Source organism: Terrapene carolina, unplaced genomic scaffold (genome assembly GCF_002925995.2).
Source record: "Terrapene carolina triunguis isolate 2854851 unplaced genomic scaffold, T_m_triunguis-2.0 Scaffold33723, whole genome shotgun sequence".
Classification (NCBI taxonomy): Eukaryota; Metazoa; Chordata; order Testudines; family Emydidae; genus Terrapene; species Terrapene triunguis.
In genome coordinates this window covers 5,342,539-5,368,285 of record NW_020698074.1, presented here as the reverse complement: position 1 = coordinate 5,368,285, position 25,747 = coordinate 5,342,539, and the positions used below count along the sequence as shown (strand labels likewise).

Here is a 25,747-nt window from a genome sequence, read left to right as displayed (position 1 = left end):
AATCATTACCTGGGGCTTCCACCAGCCCCCCTTCATTTTCCATCCAGGTCCCTCCAGCCAACACATGGCTTAGACCTTACTATCCACCCCCCTCATAGGAGGGTTAAGGTGGCTATCAGACCAGGGGAAGAGGAGTTGGCTCCCTGCCGTACCAATCATAGGAGTCCCCAACCCTCCTCCCCCTTTCTGTTCCTTTACCGGTCACCTCCCTTATGAGTACTTTACCAGACCATTTATCTGGTCACTGGATGTCTTCCCTATGGAGTACCTGCACTGGACATCCACCCCACACTTACAAAATAAGTTGCGACATATACCCTACCACCTTTTCTTCTTACCAGAAAAGGTCATCCCTGACACCCACTTGTGGGGAAGGCAAAAAAACCTCGCTCCACTGAAGCCAATCTGGTGGTGCGGGAAAAATTCCTTCCCAGCCCCCCTTAAAAAGGAGTGACTAGCACAATGCCCACAGCAGGTCCTAACCCAACCTGATATTTGCCTCCACTAGGGGAGGGAGGGTGGGTGCTGTCTTGCCTGCTGCATGGAAAAAAGGGGCTTCCCACGCCAGGGCTTGCACCTTCCAACTTCACATTCCTGGGGGGTGAGTCAGGGCCGCAAAACTGATCACTGTTCACCTTTTGCAGAAGTCTCTAACCTCACTCCCCCTCCCCTCCAGCCATAAAGCACAGCTGCCCTCCCTCGGCAAGCCCAGCCAACATTTGCTTTAAGTGCGGTGCAGTCATTAGGACTTAAGAAATGCCCTATTATGCATTCTTGAACAATATTCTGGTTAGGAGGAGATTATTGAGAATCCAAAGATCTATAGCTCACCTACTAGAAGAAACAACTTAATATAGGCTTATGATTATCTTTCCCCCATTGGTTCTTTCTGTCCTTCTCTTACACACCTCATCTTGAATTCTTTTCTCTCTTCCCAGCAATTGATTCTCAATCGCCATCTTCCACTTATCCCCATTCCAATGTGTTATAGTGCCTCCCCTATCCCTTCTATGGCTTTAAAGGTTTACTTTGTTACATCATCCAGTGGATTTTAATTTATTCTTACGGATTTTTCCCTTGCTGATTATGGTCTCTCACAGTGATTCTTAAGGAGTCAGTCTCCTCATGGATTCTGTCCTTCTAATGGATTCTGGAAGCACATCCCCTATTCAATATCAGCTGCTATAGCTTCTGAGACATTGGCTGGGCCTGTGAATCCATAAATTTTTCTAAAATCCAGAATAATTCTTGCCAGAACAGCATAGTTGGCAGCTACAACTGTATAAAAAAATAGTGGAGAAAACTCTGATATGGTTAAGTATGCCTATGACCAAAGAAAATGCTGCATCAAATTTTTGGTTTACCAGTTTTGATAGTGTTATTTATTTGAAATTTATAGCTTTCTGTCTGGCAGAAATATGAAGTTGTTCTTTGAGTGTCCCTCTGGGTGCTTCAATTCAGATGCACATTCACCCTATGCCTTTGATCAGAGATTTTTGGTAGTGTTGCCTGTCTGGCCTGCTCATGCGCCCTACACATACTCCTGCCCCATACCCAAGCTATATAGAGCTATGTGGGCAAACAGCCTTCAGTTCCTTCTAGTGGTGCTGGAATTAGGGGTGCTGCCACACCCCCTGTTTGAAGTAGTAATAAACACCAAATACATTCCATCAGCAGCACCCCCACTATAAAAATTGTTCCAGCATGCTTGGTTCCTTCTCAACTGCCTTCGGCCAGAATTGGAATTTAGTGTGTGCCTGTTTTCTATTTAGAGTTATTATATAGTATGTAGTTTAGTACTTTATAGTTATTGGAACTGTTGTTCTCATTTTCTTTCTCCCCTCCAAAAAAATTTTTTTTTTCTCGTTCTGAGGAGTCCAAATTTTTTTCTTGAATATGGGATAATGGGCTACATGGGTTTTAAAAGGAGCCTTTCCTTTTGAGGAGCCATTCCTGTCAGTGAGGAATTTTCCCCTAAATTGAGAATGAGAATTGGACTCTCAAGTCTCCAACAAAATAGTCTTAGCTTTGGAAACTTTTGCCACTGCAGGCAATATGGAATGCAGAAAATTCTGTTCTAGAGGAGGACTCAGGTATCTCCTAGAGATTGAGGATTTTCTCATTACATGGACAAAGGGTCTTTCTCTATGGGTCTCCACCAATTCCATTGCTTTTAAAGGTTCTCAACAAGATCAAGCACAGCCAAGCCAGGGGGTCATTTTGATTATATCAACTTGGCCAAGACAAGTTTTGTTTCCTTACCTCTTCAGACTCACCTTCTGCCCTCTGTGGCAGCTCCCCATCAATTCTTGACTGTCTCAGGATGTGGATCAAACACTTCATCCCAATCTGAACATTCTGCAACGCCAAGCATGGCTCCTCAGTGGCTCTCAGGATTAGAGGCATCCTGTTCATCGGGAGTACAACATGTGCTGTTAAATAGCAGGGAGAAATCTACAAGACACACTTACCTCCAGAAATGGAGAAGATGTTATCTTTAGTGTAACCTCTGTTATCTTTCACCTGTCCAGTCATATCTTTCCACAATCTTGGATTACCTATTGGAATTGAAAACACCAGGTCTCTGAATTCCATCAAGGTTCACTTAGAATCAATAACAGCTTCCCACTCACCATTAGGCGGTTTGTCAATTTTCACACATCTGACCACAGTGAGGTTCTTAGTCTTACAAACCTTTTCCCACAGATTAGTGATCCTACTCTGCTTTGGGATTTCAACCTTGTTTTTAACCATCCTATGAAACAGCCTTTTGAGCCACTAGCTACGTGCTCTGTTACATTTGTCCATGAAGACAGTCTTTTTGGTGACCTTTGCTTCTGCATGAAGGGTTGGAGAGATTGGGGCTCTAATGCCAGGTCCTCCATTGACTATGTTCTCCAAGGCGAAGGTATAATTACAACTCCCTGCAAAATTTTTACCCGAGGTTTCTTCTGTTTCATATTAACCAGACAGTTCACTTTCTAGTTTTCTTTCCTAAACTGCATTATTCTACGCAGGAAGCTATCTTCCATACGCTAGATGTTGAGAGGGTACTGGCCTTTTACTTGAACAGAACCAGAACATTCAAGAAGTCCCCATGACTTTTTGTTTCTATTGAGGATAGGTCAAGGGCAGTGTTTCCCAAACTTGGGACGCCGCTTGTGTAGGGAAAGCCCCTGGCGGGCTGGGCCAGTTTGTTTACCTGCCCCATCCAGCAGCTCCCATTGGCCTGGAGCAGTGAACCGCGGCCAGTGGGAGCCACAATCGGCCGGACCTGCGGCGTCCCAAGTTTGGGAAACACTGGTCTAGGGAATACACTATCTCACATCCAGAGTGTCTCTTTGGATTATTGCATATAATGGTTTGGCTGATGCTCAAACTCCCCTGCAAGTGATTGCATGTTCTATTTGATTGCAGTCTATGTCTGTAGCCCTACTCAAGAATGTTCCAGTTGCTGAGAGATCTGCAAAGCTGCAACATGGAGTTCAGTGCATACTTTTTCCAGCCATTATGCTTTGGTTCATGCTGCTAGATCAGATGCTGCAGTAGACAATGCAGTTCTCTCTTGAGCTCTGGACTCTGTTCTAAACCTCCTGTCTCCTTGAGCTAAGGAGTCACTTGAAGTGGAGCACCCACAGGGACACTACTCAAAGAAAGAGCGGTTACTCACTTTGTGCAGAAACTGGAGTTCAAGATGTGTCCCTCTTTGGGTGCTCCACTACCTGCCCTCCTTCCCCTTTGCTTTGGAGTTTTCTTTGTGATACTTTTCAGTAGAGAAGGAACTGAGGGTGGTTCCCCGTACGGTCCTATACAGCCTCTGTTCAGGGCATAGCATGTGTAGTGCACATGTGCAGGCCGAACAGGCATTGCTACCAAAAATCTGTGATCAAAGGTACAGGGTACATGGGCATCTGAAGTGGAGTACCCAAAGGGACACGCATCACAAAGAACTCCAGTTATTGGACAAAGTGAGTAACCTCTCCCTTTTTTTCCTCCTCAAAATTTCTTTACTACTTTGTCCACAGGATTCTGAGAGTCTGACTATCAGCATATATAAGTGACCAAGTAAAATAACTTGAAAGAATGAATAAAACATCAGGAATAGCGTTTTAAAAAATGAAAAAAGAATATCATTAGGGGTTGAAATATATTCTGTTATTAAATCTTTTAGTCTGTTACTTACATCATCATCACAGTAGTTCACATTTGCTACATTGCCATCATTTTAAATCTTTATTACTAACCTTTCTCAATAAAATTCTATAAGCTGGGTCTCTAGCTTAGAGAGTTGCTGCATAGTATGTAGATATTTATATATTTAAAGAAAACCATGGTATTGCTGTCAGTTATCAATTATTTTATTTATACTATATGTTGTATTTGAGAGAATTACTTGATGGTTTAGATATTCGGAGATGTTTTGTATTTTCTTATTTCAGGCATCTCTTGCACTGTGTTTCATTTTGATGTTTGGCAACTCAATGTTATTGACATCATATTATGCTGCCTCTTTAGCAGTTATCTGGGTAAGTTTTGGAAGAATTCATTTCAGATGCTTAGGAATGTATTTCTGCACTATTAGCTATGGATTGGCACATTAAATGGAGAATTGTAACTTTTCTGAATAGTTAGAAAATAGTATACTTCCATGAGATTGATAAGGTTAGTCTTGGAGATGTTTGGGGAATGGGGAAGTGTTAGTAAAGTCAATAAAATGTTGACATGTCAAAGCTTTGACATGAGAGAAACTGAACATTGACTTACACTTTTTCAGGTGTAAGGCTAAAACAATCATGTTTTACAGTGTACTAAAAGTTGTTTATATGCTGGCAAATTTTGTGGAACATCCGACACACAAGCTATACGTGATTAACTGATTGGACTTTAAAATGAAAGTTGTGGCTTAAATAAGTTTCTGTTTGAAGCTTAAGCAGTATTAAAAAAATAATAATCTTAAAACGGATACTTTTTCCAAAACTGCAAATAGTACAGAACAGAATGACCACTAATAGAAGCAACAATAATCAGAAATTATAAGTCGATATGAAAACAGTCTTGGAAAGTCCACTCACTCAGGACCACATTCCAAGCATTATTAAAACCATTAAAGGTTTGTCATCCGATATCTTCCTCATCCCTGTTTTTTACAGAAAAAACTTACCTAAGCAAATCATGTACTTACTCCAGGAAGGAAGAAGACAAAAGAATTATCAATCAAGGCTAGTAGAAGGACACTAAAGAGAGCCTATTTCCACCTCAGTCTCTCTTGATGTTCCATCCTGGAAGCATGGAGGGTAGCCCAATGTCTCAGTCTTTTTATTTTAACTTTTTGTCTCTTAGATCTTTTCTGAGAAATAACATAACTATACTATAGGGATGCTGAGCCATGCTCCTGGCTCCTTCGTTAGCTAGAAGCTAAAATGTCCCTAGTTACAAAAAAACCTTTCTGTTTGACCATTTGTAATGAAGTCTCAATGTCATGTGGCCATTAGTCTGGTGTAGAGTAGGCTTCTTACAGCTCTTCAGTTAATGCCTCATTTCTGATTTTTATTGCTCTTGACATCCACTGATGGTAAGGGTTCTTGCTATTATAAGATGGTGAAGAGGGCATACAAGAGGAAAATTTAGAACTTAATAACAAATTGTAACTTAGTAACAAAATGCAGGGAAACTTAGTGATTCTGTGTTTAGTAATGTTTTTCTGTCATTCTACCTCATCTTCCCTTGGAGATTCTTTGTGTAAATTTTTTATGCTGTAATTAGTAATTATTCCTCACTTTGAAGTTTCTTGTTGCTGGTGAAAATAGCCAAGCTTTCTGTGCTTGTATTGCCTTTGATGTTTTTTCAGAAACTATGTAAAATAGATTCTCGCCTGGCAGAGAGAAGAGTGGTTCTAATTCAGTGTATGGAAACTGCAATATCAGAGTATCAGTTCTTATGATATTCAGTCATGTGGTTGACAGGTTACACGGGTTTGAACTGTACTTTTTAAGGATGTTCATGTGGTGACATGTCAAGCTCTATAGAAAAAAATACCTTGTTTTTTTGCGTTACTGGAATATGATTGGAAATATTATAAAATAGGTGCATTAATTTTTAATTATTATTTTAGGGTATTCTTGAATGGAGTCCAAAATTGCTGAAAATGGGTAGAAGAGAAGTCAGTTTATGGGTAAGGATTGATTATCAGAAAAGAACTACCACTTATTGGTCAGCCAAATCAGGAAATTATCCATGTATTTTTATGCAGTGAATATGTGAGAACTGATAGTTTGAAGTAATATTTTGAATATCAATATTTCAAAATTGACTAATATCCCATAAGGAAAACTGACACAAAAAGGAATAAAATGGATAAGTAATTTGACAAAATTGAACTAAAAGCTTTCACACTATAAGAGTTAATAGAAGTTAAAAATACAGGAATTTTCTAATTAGTTACAATATTTACAAAATCCTAAGAATTGGACCGCTTAAACTAGATTTGTCTCCAAGACAGAACTATGGAAGGAAATTGAAAAATAATTCAATATCTGATTTAAAAAAGCAAATTGTATGCACTCTTACTTTAGAACTTCAGGGCAATATTGACAAAGTGAACAGAGTTTGAGAAACAGATCTAAACAGCAAATTTCTCCTGAGGATTGAAAGAATATGATAATAGTACAAGTTCACCATCATGGAGAGAATACCAGTGGAAAAGTATGATTAAATATTGGCTCCCAACAGAGTTGCAAAACAAAATAAACACAGTAAAATTCTGGAGGGGATACCATGCTATAGGGGATCATTTTCATATCTTAATCCTAATTTTAAAGGATGCTGGTTAGATTAAAAAATAACAGATGTAAATTCCTGTTACTCTGAGGCTAGAAAAATGTCCCAATTTGTGAAAATTAAACAAATCTGTTTAATTTCTTATAACTGCAGCCAATGAATGTTGTGATGGGTTTCCCCCAGGGTGCCACCTGGAACTGGGGTACCATTGAGCCCCCCGACCCACCATCTGGGCACCCTTTACACTGTACAGCTGTGACCAGCCTGCCAAACCCTCTCCCAGGCTTCAGCACACATACAGGTAGCGACACACCCAGCTGCAGTACATACAGATGGCTGTGATCAGCTCTGCATCGGGAGGATACAGCTAAGGAACTGCTCAGCTGCTCAAGTGCCCATCCCCTTCTGGAATGTAAACCCAAAATTATACTGTCTTGCGCTGCACAGAGATCTGTAGAGTGTAAGCTCATGAAATTCGCCCCTTCTCTGTGTGGAGAGGAAATATGCAACAGCTTTTTGCCCCAAGTTATGACTCCCACATACTGGTTTGTGATAAATCAAAAACAAATTTATTGACTACAAAAGATAGATTTTAAGTGATTATAAGGAATAGCAAACAGATCAAAGCAGGTTACCTAGCAAATAAACAAAAATGCAATCTAAGCTTAATATACTAAAGAGGTTGGATATGAGTAGCAAATTTTCATCCTAAATGATGTTTCCAGCAGATTGCGGAGATTCTTAAGGGGCCAGCTGCACTTGCTTGCAGCTTAAAAACCCCAGGTGTTTCTTTCACAAGTTAAAAATTCCTTCAGCCTGGGTCCAGCACTTTCCCCCAGTTCAGTCCTTGTTCCTCCAGTGTTTTCAAGAGTCGTCTTTGGGTGGGGAGTCAGTGAAGAACCTCGATGTCACCCCCTGCTTTAAATAGCTTTTGCATATGGCGGGTACCCTTTGTCTCCAAGCATTGTTCCCACGCCAGTCAGTGGAAAAACACTGGTATTCCCAAGATGGAGTCCAGTACCAGGTGACTTGGTCACATGACCCTGTAGGGTCCTAGCAGCCATGAGTCAGAGGCTGTTTACAGCGTCCTCAGGAAGGCCTCCCATGGGAGATTAACCTCTTCTAAGGCCTATTGTTTTTTTCTAATGGCCCATCAATCTGAATGGGCCCTTCCCAGCCAGCCATCTAGACTGAGTATCTTTTGCCTAGTGGGCGTTCCCTAGGTGTAAACACATTTATAACACAGATATATAGTCAATATTCCTAATTTCAGATACAAAAATGATACTTGCATATAAGTAGGATAATCATATTCAGTAAATAATAACCATTCCAATGATATCTCACATGACCTATCTTGTGTAAAATACATTATGATTGTCATAATCATATCATCATAATATCTCTATGAAGAATATGGGATGCAGTGTCACAAATGTATTTCATCCTTTTGGTTGAAAAAAGAAATACTATCTCTAGAAAGGTAGTTAACAAGAAATAATTTTAAAAAATTAGATTAACAACTATTTCAGGAAAGATGAACAAAATGGGATGTATATCAATTTTTAAAATTACAATATGTATGCCTCAACTTGTAACTAGTCTGCCTCAATTCTGCTGTTTTCCATTAGCTTGTATATCATTCATTCTCTTTTAATACTTACACTGTTAACCATTATGTTAATGTTTTTATAAAAAGTAGCTAAAAATAAGATTCTGGAAATCTCATTTCTGCTGACTGCACTCTTGCTGTGATATTGTTTGAATGCACTAGGAGAGAAGAGGGAGTCTTAACTGTAGTGCTTGGAGCAATGTGCATAAAGCAGTACTAGATCTTTCAGTTTCAAAAGGAAAAGATTTAACATTACTACTGTGTTCTCTAATTATTGGAGTGTACTTTGAGTTACAAATCACACTTCTTGTGATTGTCTGTTGCTTTATTCTTGACACTTTCCTAACACACAAGAGAACTTTTTCCACTAACTGCACAACTCCAGTATGCTTTTTTTCTTCTGTTCTCCTCCTTCAGTCTGAATGTTTCCTTTATTTTGTAGGCCATTGAAGGATTTGCTTGGTTATTTGGAACAGTCACCTTGAAATATTTGACTTCTCTAATATTTGGAGTAGCTGATGATGTAAGTTCTGCTTTTTTAATGTTAGGCATTGTTAAAGGTTTTATTTTAGACCGTTATGTTGCTTCATATCTTATTTAATCCTTTAAATGTTTTTTTCTTCTCTGAGAAAATATTTAAATTGCACAATACTTAAAATGATTGCTAATTTATTATTCCATTTTCCTTTCTTCCTAAATGAAATGGACTTAAACGTTAAACCAAGCCAATAAATGAATGCTGTTACTTTTTGGTGAGCCAATGTAATGTTCCAAGAAATTGAGTTAGCATGGAAAAGTGAAACTTTGTTTAGCTCTTAACTGACCACCATTGTTGTAGAACTATGCATTTGCTAAGTAAAACTTTGACAGATGGCAAACAACTTAGTAAAAACTGTCTTCGGAGTTTTTTTAAAAAATAGTGACTTCTTTTTAAAATACCTATTCATGCTTTATGGGAAACCATGGGAAAAACTGAATTTATAAATTCTACATTTAGATTACATTGTTCTGCACTCCTACTTTATCACTAAGAGGTTTTACATGAAAATGGAATCTAAGCATTTGTTTTATCTATTTGGCATATTTTGATCAGAAGCATTGAGGAAGGAAAAGCGAACGATGCTGTAATAAAACAGTACATTAAAATAACCAACAAGTAACAAATTGGCAAATGTCATCCAGAGCTAGAATAAATTAACAATACAAAGAGAGGCGATAGTAAGATTTATCTACATCTTAACCAAAACTTCAACATTATTTTTGAAGATAATTGTGTCCCAAAGCCCTTACAAATTTTCTTAACATTTCTATTTTGGCTTTATTATCCTTTATTATATCATATATTTGGTATTGTATTGCCATGAGATTTCTAGGATTACTTGCACAGAAGTGGGAGAGGAATTATCACTCCAGGGTTTTATGATTTCCATAGCTATTCTCCAGGCATTTGGTACAGAAGCTGATTTAAATTATGGTTACAAACCACAGTTAGTAGTTCTGCAATTTCACATTTGAGTTCCTTCAGAACTCTTGGGTGAATACCAGCTTAGTTTATCAATTTGTTCCAAAACCTCTTCTAATGACACCTCATTCTGCGACAGTGCCTCAGATTTGTCACCTAAAAAGAATGGCTCATGTTTGGGAATGTCCCTCACATCCTCAGCCGTGAAGACCAATGCAAAGAATTCATTTAGTTTCTCTGCGATGGTCTTATTGTCCTTGAGTGCTCCTCTAGCATCTCGATCATCCAGTGGCCCCACTGGTTGTTTAGCAGGCTTCCTGATTCTGATGTACTCAAAAAATTTTTTGCTATTGCTTTTTGAGTCTTTGGCTGTGTCATAACTATAAAGGGAAGGGTGGCTGCTCTCCTGTGTACAGTGCTATGGAATCCCTCCTGGCCAGAGACTCCAAAATCCTTTCACCTGTAAAGGGTTAAGAAGCTCGGGTAACCTAGCTGACACCTGACCCAAAGGACCAATAAGGGGACAAGATACTTTCAAATCTTGGGGGGGGGGGAAAGGTTTGTGTGTGTGCCCTTTGTTTAAGGGGTGGTTCGCTCTGGGGACTGAGAGGGACCAGACATCAATCCAGGTTCTCCCCATCTTTCTAAACAAGTCTCTCCTATTTCAAACTTGTAAGTAAAAAGCCAGGCAAGGCGTCTTAGATTTACTTTGTTTTCTCAACTTGTAATGTACCTTTTACCAGAGTGTTTATCTTTGTTTGCTGTACTTTGAACCTAAGACAGAGGGGGGTCCTCTGAGCTCTTTAAGTTTGATTACCCTGTAAAGTTATTTTCCATACTGATTTTACAGAGATGATTTTTACCTTTTTCTTTAATTAAAAGCCTTCTTTTTTAAGAACCTGATTGATTTCTCCTTGTTTTAAGATCCAAGGGGGGTTTGGATCTGTATTCACCAGGAGTTGGTGAAAGGAAGGAGGGGGGAAGGGTCAATTTCTCCTTGTTTAAGATCCAAGGAGTTTGGATCTGTATTCACCAGGGAATTGGTGAAAGGTTTCTCAAGGCTTCCCAGGGAGGGAATTCTTGAGATGGTGGCAGCGGACCAGAGCTAAGCTGGTAGATAAGCTTAGAAGTTTTCATGCAGGCCCCTACATTTGTACCCTAAAGTTCAAAGTGGGGATACAGCCTTGACAGGCTGACTGTTCTTCAGATTCTTTTTTGGCCTTCCTAATTATATTTTTACACTTCATTTGCCAGAGTTTATGCTCCTCTCTATTTTCCTCACTAGGATTTAACTTCCACTTTTTAAATGACGCCTTTTTGTGTCTCACTGCTTCTTTTACTTCATTGTTTAACGATGGAGGCACTTTTTTTGTTCTCTTACTGTGTTCTTTAATTTGGCGTATACATTTAAGTTGAGTCTCTGTTATGTTGTCTTTTAAAAAGTTTCCTTGCTGCTTGCAGGGATTGCACTTTTGGCACTGCACCTTTTAATTTCTGTTGAGCTAGTTTCCTCATTTTTATGTAGTCACCCTTTCTGAAATTAAATGCTACAGTGTTGGGCTGCTGTGGTGTTTTCCCCACCACAGGGGGGGATGTTAAATTTAATTACATTATGGTCACTATTACCAAGCGGTCCAGCTATGTTCACCTCTTGGACCAGATCCTGTGCTGCACTTAGGACTAAATCAAGAATTACCTCTCCTCTTGTGGATTCTAGGACTAGCTGCTCCAAGAAGCAGTCATTTAAGGTGTCAAGAAGCTTTATTTCTGCATCCCGTCCTGAGGTGACATGTACCCAGTCAATATGGGGATAGTTGAAATCCCCCATTATTATTGAGTTTTTTTATTTTTATAGCCTCTCTAATCTTCCTGAGCATTCCGCAGTCACTATCAACCTCCTGGTCAGGTGGTCGGTAATATATCCCTACAGCTATATTCTTATTATTAGAGCATGGAATTACTATCCATAGAGATTCTATGGTTCAGTTTGGTTCATTTAAGATTTTTATTTCATTTGATTCTACGCTTCCTTTCATATATAGTGCCACTCCCCCACCAGCATGGCCTGTTCTGTCCTTCCGATATATTTTGTACCCTGGTATTAATGTGTCCCATTTATTCTCCTCATTCCACCAAGTTTCTGTGATGCCTATTATATCAATATCCTCATTTAATACGAGGAACTCTAGTTCACCTACCTTATTATTTAGACTTATAGCATTTGTATATAAGCACTTTAAAAACTTGTCACTTTTTAGCTGTCTGCCATTACATGATGTAATTGAATGGGACTCTTTTTCATTTGATTGTTTCTCATCAGATCCTACCCGTATTTTATTATCTTCCATCCTGTCCTCTTTACTAGGACATAGACAATCTCCAATAATAGATCCTCCCCTAAGGGATGTCTCTGTCTGAGCCACGTGCTCCTCCGCACCTTTTGGCTTTCCCCCAGCCCTTATTTTAAAAACTGCTCTATGACCTTTTTAATTTTAAGTGCCAGCAATCTCGATCCATTTTGGTTTAGGTGGAGCCCATCCTTCCTGTATAGGCTCCCCCTTTCCCAAAAGTTTCCCCAATTCCTAATAAATCTAAACCCCTCCTCCCTACACCATCGTCTCATCCACGCATTGAGACCCTGCAGTTCTACTTGTCTAACTGGCCCTGTGCATAGAACTGGAAGCATTTCAGAGAATGCTACCATGGAGGTCCTGGACTTCAATCTCTTACCTAGTAGCCTAAATTTGGCCTCCAGGACCTCTCTCCTATCCTTCCCTATGTCATTGGTACCCTACATGTACCACGACCACAGCACTACACATAAGTCTATCTAGATGTCTCGAGAGATCTGCAACCTTTGCACCAGGCAGGCAAGTCACCATGCGGGTCTCCCGGTCATCGCAAACCCAGTTAACTATGTTTCTAATGATCGAATCTCCCATAACTATTACATGTCTCTTCCTAATAACTGGAGTTTCCTCCCCCAGAGAGGTATCCTCAGTGCGAGAAGGTACCGCAACATCATCTGGAAGGAGGGTCCCAACTATGGGATCGTTTTCCCTCTGCTCTAGTTGGATGTTTTCGTTCCCTGCGGCTTTCATCCTCTTCAACAGCACAGAGGCTGTCAGACTGGGGGTGGGACCATTCTACGGTGTCCCAAAAAGTCTCATCTATGTATCTCGGAGTCCCTTGTCTCCTCTAGTTCAGCCACCCTGGTCTCCAAAGTCCATACAAGGTCTCCGAGGGCCAGGTGCTCCTTGCACTGAATGCACACATACGCCATCTGCCCATAGGGCAGGTAATCATACATGCTGCATTGGGTGCAATAAACTGGATAGATCCCACTCTGTTGCTGGTCTTCTGCCTGCATTCTCTTTTTACTCCTGCAACTTGTTCCTTAGTTGATGTTTTGTTTTTATCAGGGGGTGTTTTTGGCTTTTAAGTTTAAAGAATGTTGTGTATCTAGCCCCCCCACACACACACACTTCCCCCTCTAAACTCCCCCTCTAAACTCCCCTGTTAGCTGCTCCTGTTCCCTAGCTCTTCTGGTTGCTTAGGAGTGGGCTTTTTAAAGCCCTGGTCTTCCTGAGTAGCCCCACCCACCCACCCCCAGTTAAGGGTTGATGGGTGCTAAAGGGCTTAGGGATCAAAGCCTCTTTAAGAAGCTCTCAGTCTTGCCTAGGAGGCCGCTAGGCTCGTCACACGGTCCCCCAAACAAACAGACCATGTGGTATATTTCAGTCAAGCAGCAAGCACACCACAAACACACACACTACAGACAACAAACTTACCCCAAGGATCATGTAATTGTTCCTCCTTCACCTGGAGAACTCCCTTGCAAAGCTCCCCTGTTAGCCGCTCCTGTTTGCTAGCTATGTATTCCAGGATGTTCCCAAAATTCATGGGTACTAGATGGAGAGAGAAAATAGGAAGCACATATCCCCTAAGTATGAATATGCAAAGCTCTTGATGAACCACAGTTACTTGGTAATCAACTTTTTTCTTGTAATCTTCTGCTGTATGGATTTGAGCAAACCTAACAATTTTGTACCTGAAAATCTCATTTAATCTGTCCAAATAATTACTTGGTGCATTTACACTTGTACTATAACTGAAGGGTTTTTGTTGAACTAAATAGGAAAATGTTTGTTTATGAAAAAAGAACTTCGTTACAGCATATGAGATCAATTTCTTATTTACTGATGTTTTTTGCTTTATATTTCCTACCAGGCACATATAAGTAACCTGCTAAAATCAAAATTTTTTGGCTACAAGGATTTTGATACATTAATGTACACCTGTGCTGCAGAGTTTGACTTCATGGAAAAAGAGGTAACTTATTAAAAATTGATTTACAAAAGAGGTAACTTGTTTATATTTTACCTCAACTGTGATTGCTTCTACCAACAAATCTGAGAGCTGTTTGCGGTCATTGTAAGACTTTTGTTTCCACATTCAAGTGGAGCTAGATTTTCGTGAGGTTAGAAATAGGAAGTGTATGATTTCAGACTTGAAGGAGCTCTTAGATTTGGATGAGAGAGTAAGTACTGTATAAGGACAGATTCTTTAAATTTTGTGATACTACTTGTTTTATATAATTAGCAAAACGTAACAAATGTTGAGGGGACGAAAAGTAGGTGAGACCATATCTTGAGGTCCAATGTCTTGTGGTTTGTCTGCGCAGAAAATCACTTTGGCTGGACGAGTAAAAATGCTTTTAGGGCCAGTAAACTTGTCTTGGCGCAGCCATAAATTATGACTGTTAAAAAATGAATTGGTGAGTGTTTGAGATGATCCACAATTTAGTTCTAGCCTTATGACTGATAACTAAAGAAAATAAGCTGGAGATAAGATTGAAGCCTCCAAAAAGATGCTAAAGGCAATTGTAAAGTGGAAATTGGAAAGAACGTATGTAATGTTAATGTTTAGCCTTACTTAAACATAGGGGGACTAATTTATAAATGCTGCATCAGTGTTATGAGTACTAATTAGGTAGCTGGATGGGGCTTGATGTCTTGAATCTCCTTTCAGCTCACCTTGTTTCTGCTATATGTTGAAATTTAAATCTACCCAGAGGAAAAATATTTCAGGTATAAAGCATGGTAGCTTTCAGAGTGAGAATGGTAGTAAATTAAAACTAAATTTGAAGGAAATAAAAGTTTCTTTGCATTTCAGACTCCAATAAGATACACAAAGACGTTACTACTTCCCGTAGTTCTTGTGGTTTTTGGGATAATCATCATGAAGGTAAGTGATTCATTTAGTGAGTTAACTATTTCCTCTTTTGGTGGTGTACTGAGGAGGGCAGTAAATTCGTTCAAATGAGAAAGAGCTAGGTAAATTAGAGTAGAAATGATAGCCAGATTTTTTTTGGAAGAAATGCTGTACTGTCTTCTGTATGATCTGGTCCACTGACCCGATCCTGCACCACCTGAAGTGAATGCCAAAACTTCCATTTTGCCTTATAAAAATCATGCCTGTAAAAACACCCATTTAAAAATTAGTGGCTAGTTTTAAACATTTAATATACATTTAGGACTAATTTGCCCTCCCTTATGTACCCCCTTTTATTTTGGGGGCTTGTGGGACCTTTATAGTTGGGTGGGGCCAGAGTTATTCCTAATTGTCCAGTTCAACTTGAATATTTTTATTCTAAACAATTTAAAAATAAAATTTTATTAAAAATGTACTGTAGTTTTATTTTGCACTTATTCTGTACCTGATTGACAGACTATATAACTAATTGTTTTTTATTATTGTATATTGCATTATGTGTAAAACATTGCAGTTTAATCTACTGAAGAACAGATAGGCTAGATGCAGGCTGCTTGTCTAATAAGAATTATTTGTTGGCATGTGTATCTAAAACATATTGAATGAAAACTACCTTTACTAATGTTTTAACCGTACCATTTCAAGCCCTCTTAATTTAATTTTAGAATTTTAAAATGTTCAGAAATGCTTATGGACAAATTAGTATCTTTCTAATTTTGTTAACTTTCATTCTGTTAATAGGCAATTAAATATATTGTGTGGGTTTTATCTCAGAAAGACCTCTGTGAACGGTAAGTATTGCCTTTAAGATGTTAAACTTAAGGATGATCTTCGAGTGGCTCTGCATATTCCCTCTTATAGGTATTGTGCTGCCTAGTGGTGCCTAAAGGTAGAACCTTCTCCAGTAGTGTCCGTTAGTGTCCCTCCTACCTCATCTCCCACATCTCTGAACGTTCTGAGGGCAAGGCCATATAAGGATGCGCTGCACTCTCTACCACTTCAGTTCCTTCCAACCATGTGCCTGGATGGAAATGAACCATTACGGTCCCTTGGGATCTGGCACTCCATGAGTGTTTATTGTTAGTTGTTTAGTGATTTGTATAGGTAAGTAGTTAATTTGTTAGTATCTTAATTCCAGGTTATGGTGGAACTGAAGAGGATAAAACCGAGAATGAAGCGGTGTGTTTCATGCCCTGCTGTTTTCCCAGCATCAGACGTTAGGTGCCTGAAGTACCTGGGAGAGAGTCATTCTCCTTCTGGGTGTTGCATCTGCCAGATTCTCCTGACTGTTTATAGCTCTTCCTTCTCAGACTTCTACAGTGTCTCCACAAAGATCTTTCTCTCCACTTGTTTCTGGCCTCCCTCTGGGTCCATTGTTGTCACCAGTGCATTCTGTCATGGATGCAAGGCCAGGTTTGAATCTGTTGCTGGGGAGACTGGCAGTCCTGGGCTCCGTGGCCTTACTGGGGGCCACCATAGGAATTTTTCAATTGTCCTCCATATTGATGGAGTGTAGTCATGTGGCAATTTTCCAGAATGGGCCATATTTTGGAGTTTAATGTAACCACCCTATGCTCATTACATATTCTTAATTGTCAAAGTATCTCTCAAGTGATTATAATAACTTTCTGTGTTTTCAGTTGAAATTTGCTGACCAGGTCAGTCTCACGCTGAAGGTTGTGCACCAGTAGAAGTAGATTGTGTGCCCATTGTTTGTACATTTGTGCATAGTGGGTCAATATAAATGTACATGAATTCCTAATGTAATGCTTCTCCATTTGTAAGCTTTTGTATATACAGTAGAGCATCTAGTCTACTGGTGAAGGTAATTTTGAATGTGTTAAACAATGGTTGGTGAGTGCATCTGAGTCATCTTACAATTCAGGGTCATTGGATTTCTCAAAAGAGAAGCTTGCACCTTGTTTTGGAGATGAAACACATCAATCTGTCCCTCAGATCATTCCTCCCTCACTTACATGGGAGGGTTGTGCAACTATGTATTATGTCAACAAACGGGGGTGTTTATTCTGCTCTCATTTGTGCAGAGACAATCAAATTATGGAACTGGTGCATTCTTCACAACGTTTATTCTGTGGCTCTGCATTTGGCAGGAGAGAACAATGTAATTGCAGATCGTCTCAGCAGAAACAGTTCTAAAATTCATGAAGGCCACTGAAGGATCAGTTGATTTAGGACATATTTTCCAGTTGGGATCACCCAGATGTGGACTCATTTGCAATTAGGTTCAACAGAAAGTGTTGCCTCTTCTGCCCCAGAGCAGGCAAGAACAGTGAATCCATATCAGATGCTTCCTTCTGCACTGGGGAATTTTCTGTATGCTTTCCACCTTTCCTTTGATCCAGAAGGTAGTGAGGAAGATATGTTAGGATGGGGCAAAGATAATTCTCATTGCCCCAGTTTGGCTGCATCAGCAGTGGTTTACTAATCTCCTTCAGTTGTCTGGTGGGGCCTTCATACGTTTTCCTTTGTCTCCAGATCTGCTGTCTCAGATTCTCAGTTTGGATCCACAGTCCCTTCATCTGATGGCTTGGATGGACAATTGGACTTAGACTCTGTCTACTCATGAGTAGTCAAATTTCTTAACTCTAGAAAACTGTACCAGAAGGTGCTACCATTTGAAATAGACCAGGTTTGTGGCTTGGATGAGGGAAAAATCTGATTCTCCTGTCTCAGCTTCTATATCTTGTATTTTATAATATTTAATGCACTTAAAATCTGAAGGGTTATCTAACTTATCTTTGAAAGTTCATTGGGCAGCTATCTCTGGTTACCATTTTTTAGTTAATGGTAGATTATTTTCCTGTATAACACAGTTAAGAAATTTATGTAGGTCTTGTCTAATGTGTATTCCCCTCAGGGCCGGTCCTAGGGAAAATGGCGCTCTGGGCGAACTTGTGTTTTGGCGCCCCCGGGGGCATGGTTCATGGGCTCCCCAACCCCTGCATCCCCATCCTGCACCCCCTTTGCCACTAAACCCTGCATTGTGCCCCCTTTGCCCCTAAGCTCTGCACAGTGCCGCCTTCACCCCAGCCCCTGCACTTCCCTCCCTCCTGCGCCCCTAGCCCTGCGCTGCCAGCGTGCCCTGCCACACCGCCCTCCCGTTCCCAGTACCCCCTTATGCCCAGCAACACCCATGCCCAGTGGCCCCTCACCCAGAGATCTCCACCACAGATCCCTATGCCCAGTGCCCTCCGACCCACAGACCCCCCACCCCACTGCCCATCGCCCCTCTCACAGCCCCCCCACCACAACTACCCAGCACACCATATTCCCGAGGGAATTCAGCACCAACAAATAAAAAATTCTGTGCACAATATTTTAAAATTCTGCAAATTTTATGTGTCAGTAAATAAATGTGGAAGCTCCAGCATGGCAGTGGCAAGCATGGGCCACTGGCTGCACGGAGGTGGGACATGACCCTGCAGCCTTCCCCCTCCCCTTTCCTCCCCTCCTAGGATAGGGACTTGGCAGTGAGATACCTCTGTGCGCATGTCAAAAGGCCACAGGGAAGCGTTTTACATGATGGCTGGGATGTCAGCCATGACCCAAAATCCATTTGAATGACAAAAAAAGAAATAGCTGATACCAATGGCTGAGTCCAGCCCTCATCCAGGCCCTTGCCTGCCACTGCTCTGGGCCATCACCTCCCGAATGGCCTTTCATTCTCCCTAAAATAGCATGTCTCGCTAATCCTGAAAAGTAAAGAGGTGCTTGGGACATGCAGTTTAATAAGAAAAGGAAGCAATTCATCAGTCCTAAACACATACAAGTAACAGCACAAAGAGAATAAAGCAAGGAAACCTCACTGTTTCCATCCTTCCCTTCCACGCCTGTCTCTCTCTTCATCCGCCCCCCCCCCCCACCTCCATTCAGACTTCAAAGGCTCCTCCCAGCCTGGTTCCTCCTCCCCGGCCCATCCCCCCCACCCGCTCCCTGAAGTCCCTGCTTGGCTCTACCCCCTGAGCTCCTCTCTGCTCTCCCACTTTCTTCCCAGCCTCTCCGGGTATCCCTTCCTCCCTCTGTTCCCAGCCTTGCCCGGCTCCCCCTTCTCGTCCTGCCCGGCCCTGCGGGTTCCCCCTGCTCACTCACATGTCACGTCACATGGAAAGAGAGTTTTTCCTGGCCCCGGGCCCTGCCCCTGCCGGAGACCGAGCAGCGCAGGCAGGGAGGGTCGGAGGGACTCTGCTCCGCTCCAGGTGGTGGTCGGCCAGGCTGCCACGCCGCCAGTGATGGTCCGCGCCACTCCGGGCTCCTGGGGAGTGGGGGGCGGGATGGAACTGGAGCCCTCAGATGGCCAGCTGAGTGAGTGGGCGGAGGGGAGGGGCCAGGAGGGTGGGATCGGGGGGAAGCCTGCCAGCCCAGCACTGGGGAGGGGCCGGAGAGGAGGAGTCTGCGCTGCGGCCAAGTGAAGTCCCGCCGCAGCCAGCGAGGGGAAGCCCGAACCCCGTGGGCCCAGTTTGCCCGGCCCTACTCTTCTTCCTTGTGATCTCATTTTGTGTTTTGGCTACATTTATGAAGTCATGTTCTGAACCCTTAGCCGAGTGTTTGTTATATTATTTATCTCTTAAGACATCATTTGTTATTGCCATAACATCAGCCAGAAGGGTGAGTGAATTAAATACCTTGATGGCTGATCTTTTACATTCCACCATTCACCTCTTTTCATAAAGATAAGGTGATTCTTAGGCCCGAATCCCAGGATTTTTCCAAAAGTGGTGTTAATTTGTTGGTATTTTTTCCAAAGCCACATGCTAATGAGGGTGAATCACCTTTATATACTTTCGATGCAAGAAGGGCTCTTGCATGAAAATACCTAGATTATTCATGTCTTACACTAAGAATCACATGGGTTGTATGGTGTCTTTCCAGAATACTTGTAGATGGATTAAACAATGTATTGTTGAATGTTACATGGTAGCAGAAATTCTTGTACTTACAATCATATTCCATTAGAGCTGTGGCAGCTTCTCTTGCTTGCCTTAAACAAGTTACTGTTGTTGAAATTTGCAGGGCTGCAACCTGGAGTTCTGTACACATTTAATAAGGATTATGCTCTAGATGTGGCCTGTAGGGCTGATGCTAGATTTAGTAGAGCTTTGCTTCAGTCTGTATTCAATTAGAACTCTGTTCCCTCCTCTGGGTTATTTTCAGCACTGCTTATGATACTATCCCATAAGTGGAAATATGCAGAGCCACTCGTTACTTACTTGTAACTGGAGTTCTTCAAGGTGGCACTGTACCAGAGCCCTCATTTTATCTCTTGGTTGGTGATGGAAGGAACTGAGGTGGTAGAGGGTGCTGCACCCCATTTTATGGCTTTGCCTTTAGAATGTGTTCAGAAACACTGAGCGGTTCAGCAGAAGGTGTTGAAGGAGGAGTTGAGAGAGCACTCCAAGGGACATTGCTTGGAGAAGGTTTAACCACTAGGTGGCGTAATACCAGTAACTGTGAATATGCACAGCCGTCTCAAAGAACTGTGGTTACCAGTAAATAGCCTTCATTTTTGCTACAAAACGAATGTTAGGATTCTTTTTTTTCATTTTAATTGATATATGCCAGATTCGTTAGCTCCAAAATAGTGTATTGACCTGTTTTTGGAGAGCTGTTTGCCATTCACTAAATTGAACTGGTTTTCCCTTCACTGTATAGCATTCACAAAATATTTGTATTTGTGCTTATTGATAAGTTAAATTACTATACTTTCTGTTTGATTGCTGTACAATCTTAGGCTAATATTTCTACTCCTTTGCCCTTCCTTTTCTCTCCCGCAAACAGTGAATGTAAACATCATCTTCATCCTTCCTTCTGGGGTGTCAGGTTCAAGTTAGAAACCCCAAGATATTTGGGTTTAATCTGTAGGAAGTGCTCCTATAAAATGTTCATTGTATTTCCTAAGCTGCCTTCATTTAGGGTTGCACGGTTCTCCTGTGATCTGCTTCTCAGAATAAAGAATGAGCAGCATCTACAGATCAGAGAACGAAAACTACAAACTTCCCCTGCTGAAGAGCTTCTTAACACAAAGTCCTTTTCTGATTGCAAAATATGTACCTCTGTTCTGTCAGCTTTTGCATTCTAACTTTCTCCTCTGGATAGATAATAAATTTAACATGGGGTTGAGAGAGGATAGAGTCAAATCCTCATTATTTGTTATGCTGCTGAAACACTTTTGAATGCTTCTTAAAGTACTGAGTACCTGGTGTTTCGCTCCAGAGGAATCATTGCCTTCTTATCCAGAACCAAGATTAATAATCTATGTCTATAACTATCTGCTCTTTTCCATTAAATCCATTTTGGAACCAGTATTTGATACTAACGTATGACAGTGATGAATTAGGCAAGGAGATTTTTGTCACTTCATCCTACACATTCAGCTACACTGAGAGTTTTTGTCTTCTTTTTTCCATAGATCGTTACTGGGACTTGTTTGTTTGCTCATGTGGTCTTTATCAGATTTTTAACAAATATGAAACTCATGAGCTTGAGGATTTTTTTTCCACAAGTATCCTGCAAGAACATTAGGCATACGTGCATCAGTTTATGGAAACAGATTTACAATAATTCAATAGCAAAGTTAAGGTTCTCTGGAAGTATCTCTTTTAAGGTCTCAACAAGCTTTATAAGTTGCTGTAAAAACAATGTTTTGTTTACACGGTTTCCTCCTCAGGAGCCAGAAACCATACATGTCATAACTAAATAAATGGTTGACTTGTTTTAACAATACATAGTAGGACATATTCTGTGTACTTATCTTTTGTTAGGGAGTTTCTAGCTCTGTGTCCAAATAGCTAATCTGCTCTAAAGATTGTTTGTAGAAGTAATTAAAGTATTAAAGTGCATTTTCAGCATTGGAGATAAGCCAAAACATAAATATGGGACAAAGATATTTATCCAACTTGTAAAGAGCTTTGAAATCTGTGGCTGAAAAGGGCTATATAAGTGATACATATTTATCAGCTCATTTCATAAATGAAACTAGTGCACTTCTGTGGGACATATTAATGATTCTGTGCTATAAACAAATAATGTATTTGTGTGGTTTTTCTTTTTTATCCAGAGAGGATCATTTTAACCATGGTGAGGTAAGACTTTCATCTTTATGATATCATGTGTGACTCCTTAATTTGAATAAGTACTCGTACATTTTTAATATAATTTAAATGAGAATTATCTCTGTATGATGGTTCTCAAAAGTTTAGTTTTTTTTGTCTAATTCCCTACTTCTTGGTTCGTGTCACCAGAATAACTTCTTTAAAACAACACATACAAAAGACCTCCTATTTGTAATGGGGAAAAAGCCTTACGCTTTGTTTTAATGATATAAATAGAATATCCTGGATTCCAACTTTCATTTTTTTCTTGACACGTTTGAAGACTACCTCTGTAGTCTTGTTTGTTTGTAGGATTTGTGTGTGGTAGTTAAGCCTATTACTTTAGTCTCTGCTCTTTGTCAGTTACTCCTAACACTTTATTAATGTAAGTAATTGTCAGTTTTTCAGTATTTGGTTGATTTTGTTATTCTTGAATGATGGCTTTTCTTTGAGTTTTTTTTCCATTTTAAGTTCAAAAAGTCAGCCCCACTTAATATGACATCTGCTTGATGATGGGTGGAGCCATCAAAGTTTAGGTAGACACGTTTATATCCCATCTTGGCATTCAAATCCCTAAATTCAAATTTGTTAGTCCAGGAGGCCAATTGAAGACTAGGGTAAAATGAGGGGTCAGATCACTAGAAATTAAGCATTCACTGAGGAAATTAAGTTTGCACTGAGGAAGCCTAGATTGAAGTACAAAATCCTTCCATATTTACTACAGTTAGAAAACTAATTAGAATCTAGGGATTAGCACATAGAAAATAGCTTCCAATAAGCCTACACCCCTTAGACAATTGCTTCCAATTTGGAGGAAGGAATCTCCTTCCATGCGCAAAGAAAAAAAGAAAAAAAAAAGCTTCCTAATGAGCTGCTTGGCACCCAATTATTTATTTTCCTGATTCATTTAGAGGCATTGTGCTGTTTTGCTCTTTAGAAACATCTTAATTCATCCAAAAATATTAAAATGATTCAAATAGGTAGATATATTGATTGGAGTGGCTGCATTTTTATCACAAGTTCTCCTCAGGTAATGTGTGTCTGAGGTTATATGTGTCAAGAGATAAGAGTCTGGCACTGATACTCTGAGTTGAACTTATTGATATTTGATTTTAAGAATATCAGAGCACTGTGTTACAAATAACTGTGCTTGTCACTAGTTGCACAATTTAGTAATGGTGACAACTGTATTTGTCACACCTTTCATCTCTGGATCACTAAGGATTTTAGATACAGTAACTCCTCACTTAAAGTCGTCTCAGTTAACATGGTTTTGTTGTTACGTTGCTGATCAATTAGAGCACATGCTTGTTTAAAGTTGTGCAATGCTCCCTTATAAAGTCATTTGGCAGCCGCCTGCTTTGTCCACTGCTTGCAGGAAGAGCAACCCAATGCAGCTAGCTGGGGGGGGGGGCTTGGAGCCAGGGTGGACCGCCAGCCCCCCATCAGCTCCCTGCTCCCCTAAGTTCCCTGTGCAGCAGCCGCCAAGCAGGCTATCAATTGCCTGCAGTTCAGCTGTCCCTCCCCCCACTGCCATGTGCTGCTCCTGCCCCCTGCCTTGGAGCTGCTCCCGGGAGCCTCCTGCTTGCTGCGCAGGATAAAGCGGGGGGCTAATGTTAGGGCGTCCCCCTCCCCCTGCTCCTGCACCCCTCTTACCCCATCTCCATAAGGGGGGGGGGGATGACATGACAGGGCTCAGGAGGAGGGAGCTTCCTGGGAGCAGCTGCTGTCTCAACTTGCTGATCTACTTAACAAGGCAGTGTACTTAGAGTGGTGTCAGCGTACTTAAAGGGGCAATGCACCACACACACACACACACACACACACACACACACACACACACACGGTGTGTGTCTCTGTCTGCCATGCTGTCTCCCCTCCCTCCATTCCTGCTGCCTTGTAGAGTGTGAGGCTACATGAACAATGGGTTAACCCTTGAGGGCTCAGCCAAAAGCTAGTTCATCATTTAGCAGTAAGGCATTCCCTGGGAAATATTCCACCCTCTGACTTCACCGCCTCAACCAAGCTTCACAACCATCATCGCTGTGTATAGTATTAAATTGTTTGTTTAAAACTTATACTGTGTGTGTGTGTGTGTGTATGTGTGTATATATATTTATTTATAAATAAATAAATAAATTTCCCTGGAACCTAACCCCCCCTATTTACATTAATTCTTATGGGGAAATTGGATTCACTTAACATCATTTCGCTTAAAGTCACATTTTTCAGGAACATAACTGCAATGTTAAGCGAGGAGTTACTGTATGTTAAATAACTAAGCCTCTTCCTGCCTGTGAGGTAGGAGATGGTCATGCAGGGAACATTACATCTATCATTGCCTGCCTGCCTTGCAGTTTGCCCTCCTGTATATCCAGCCATCTCTCTAGCTAGCCCTTCTATGCTGCTTTTCCTCTGGGGTGACCAGATGTCCCAATTTTATAGGGACAGTCACAATTTTTTGGGCTTTTTCTTATATAGGCACCTATTACCCCCCACCACCTGTCCTGATTTTTCACACTTGCTGTCTGGTCACCCAATTTTCCTCCTTCCTTTCTCTATCCATATGTAAGCATACTTAAAAAAAAACAAAACAAAAAAAAAAAAAAAAAAAACCTCACAATCCTCAGGGAGGATGAGTAAAAAAACCTACTTAACCATTGCCGTTGCTTAAATTTGGAAGATTATTTTACATTGCAATACATAAAAATTCTCTTAAATAAGTTTTGTATTTTTCAAAATGTATTTTGAATATCAAATGAAAATGTATCAAAATGTTAGCTTATGCTTTTGTGTATGTGGTTGTTTTTTTGTTTGGCAGCTGGTATACCATGCATTGCAGCTATTGGCATATACTGTACTTGGTATTTTAATTATGAGACTGAAACTGTTTCTGACACCTCACTTATGCGTTATGGCTTCCTTGGTTTGTTCAAAACAGGTAAGATGTTCTTTAACCCTGCAATTCTCTCAACCCTTAATGTTACCGTAACACATTGTTCTCTGAACTCTTATCCAAAATTATATAAACTGCTCTATTATTGTTCATAACTACTAAATCTTTTAACTATAATATTTATTAGTTAAAAGGAAAACACAAGTTCATTTAAAAAATCAGCATTCCATTTATAGTATTACAATTAAAACAAACACTTGGAATACTATAACTACAGCATAAGTCTGTCTTATTGTGCCTTGTACTGAGCTTAGTTATAGGACAGCACATTTTGCTTTTAATTGTACATTTCAGTGCTATTACTGGTTTTGTATCACTCTAATTTTATCAAAAATTAATGTTGGTGTATAATCACATTCCCTTTTTCCCTGTTAGATTCATTGCCTACATATCTATTCTCAGTGTAAGTTTAGTTTTAGATAGGCTTGAATGTTGAAAGCATATTCTTGCTTTGAAGTTGAACTGGGATGCAAAATGAAGATAAGATTTTTCTAGTTTTAAATCACCTATAATGGAAAAGCAGACCAGACTTCTTCAGATGTGGAATATTTGTTGGA

The 25,747-nt window shown here is 40.5% G+C and overlaps 1 protein-coding gene across 1 annotated transcript in view; it reads left to right on the top strand.

Annotated features, from left to right (window-relative positions):
• Positions 1-25,747, top strand: part of LOC112111148 (probable C-mannosyltransferase DPY19L1) — a 100,995-nt gene that overhangs the window by 46,620 nt on the left and 28,628 nt on the right. The window contains exons 12-19 of the mRNA XM_026663520.1: positions 4,440-4,526; positions 6,113-6,172; positions 8,832-8,912; positions 14,082-14,183; positions 15,027-15,098; positions 15,867-15,916; positions 22,201-22,225; positions 25,056-25,175. Coding sequence (XP_026519305.1) covers positions 4,440-4,526; positions 6,113-6,172; positions 8,832-8,912; positions 14,082-14,183; positions 15,027-15,098; positions 15,867-15,916; positions 22,201-22,225; positions 25,056-25,175 — 597 coding nt within the window. The remainder of the gene's footprint in view (positions 1-4,439; positions 4,527-6,112; positions 6,173-8,831; positions 8,913-14,081; positions 14,184-15,026; positions 15,099-15,866; positions 15,917-22,200; positions 22,226-25,055; positions 25,176-25,747) is intronic.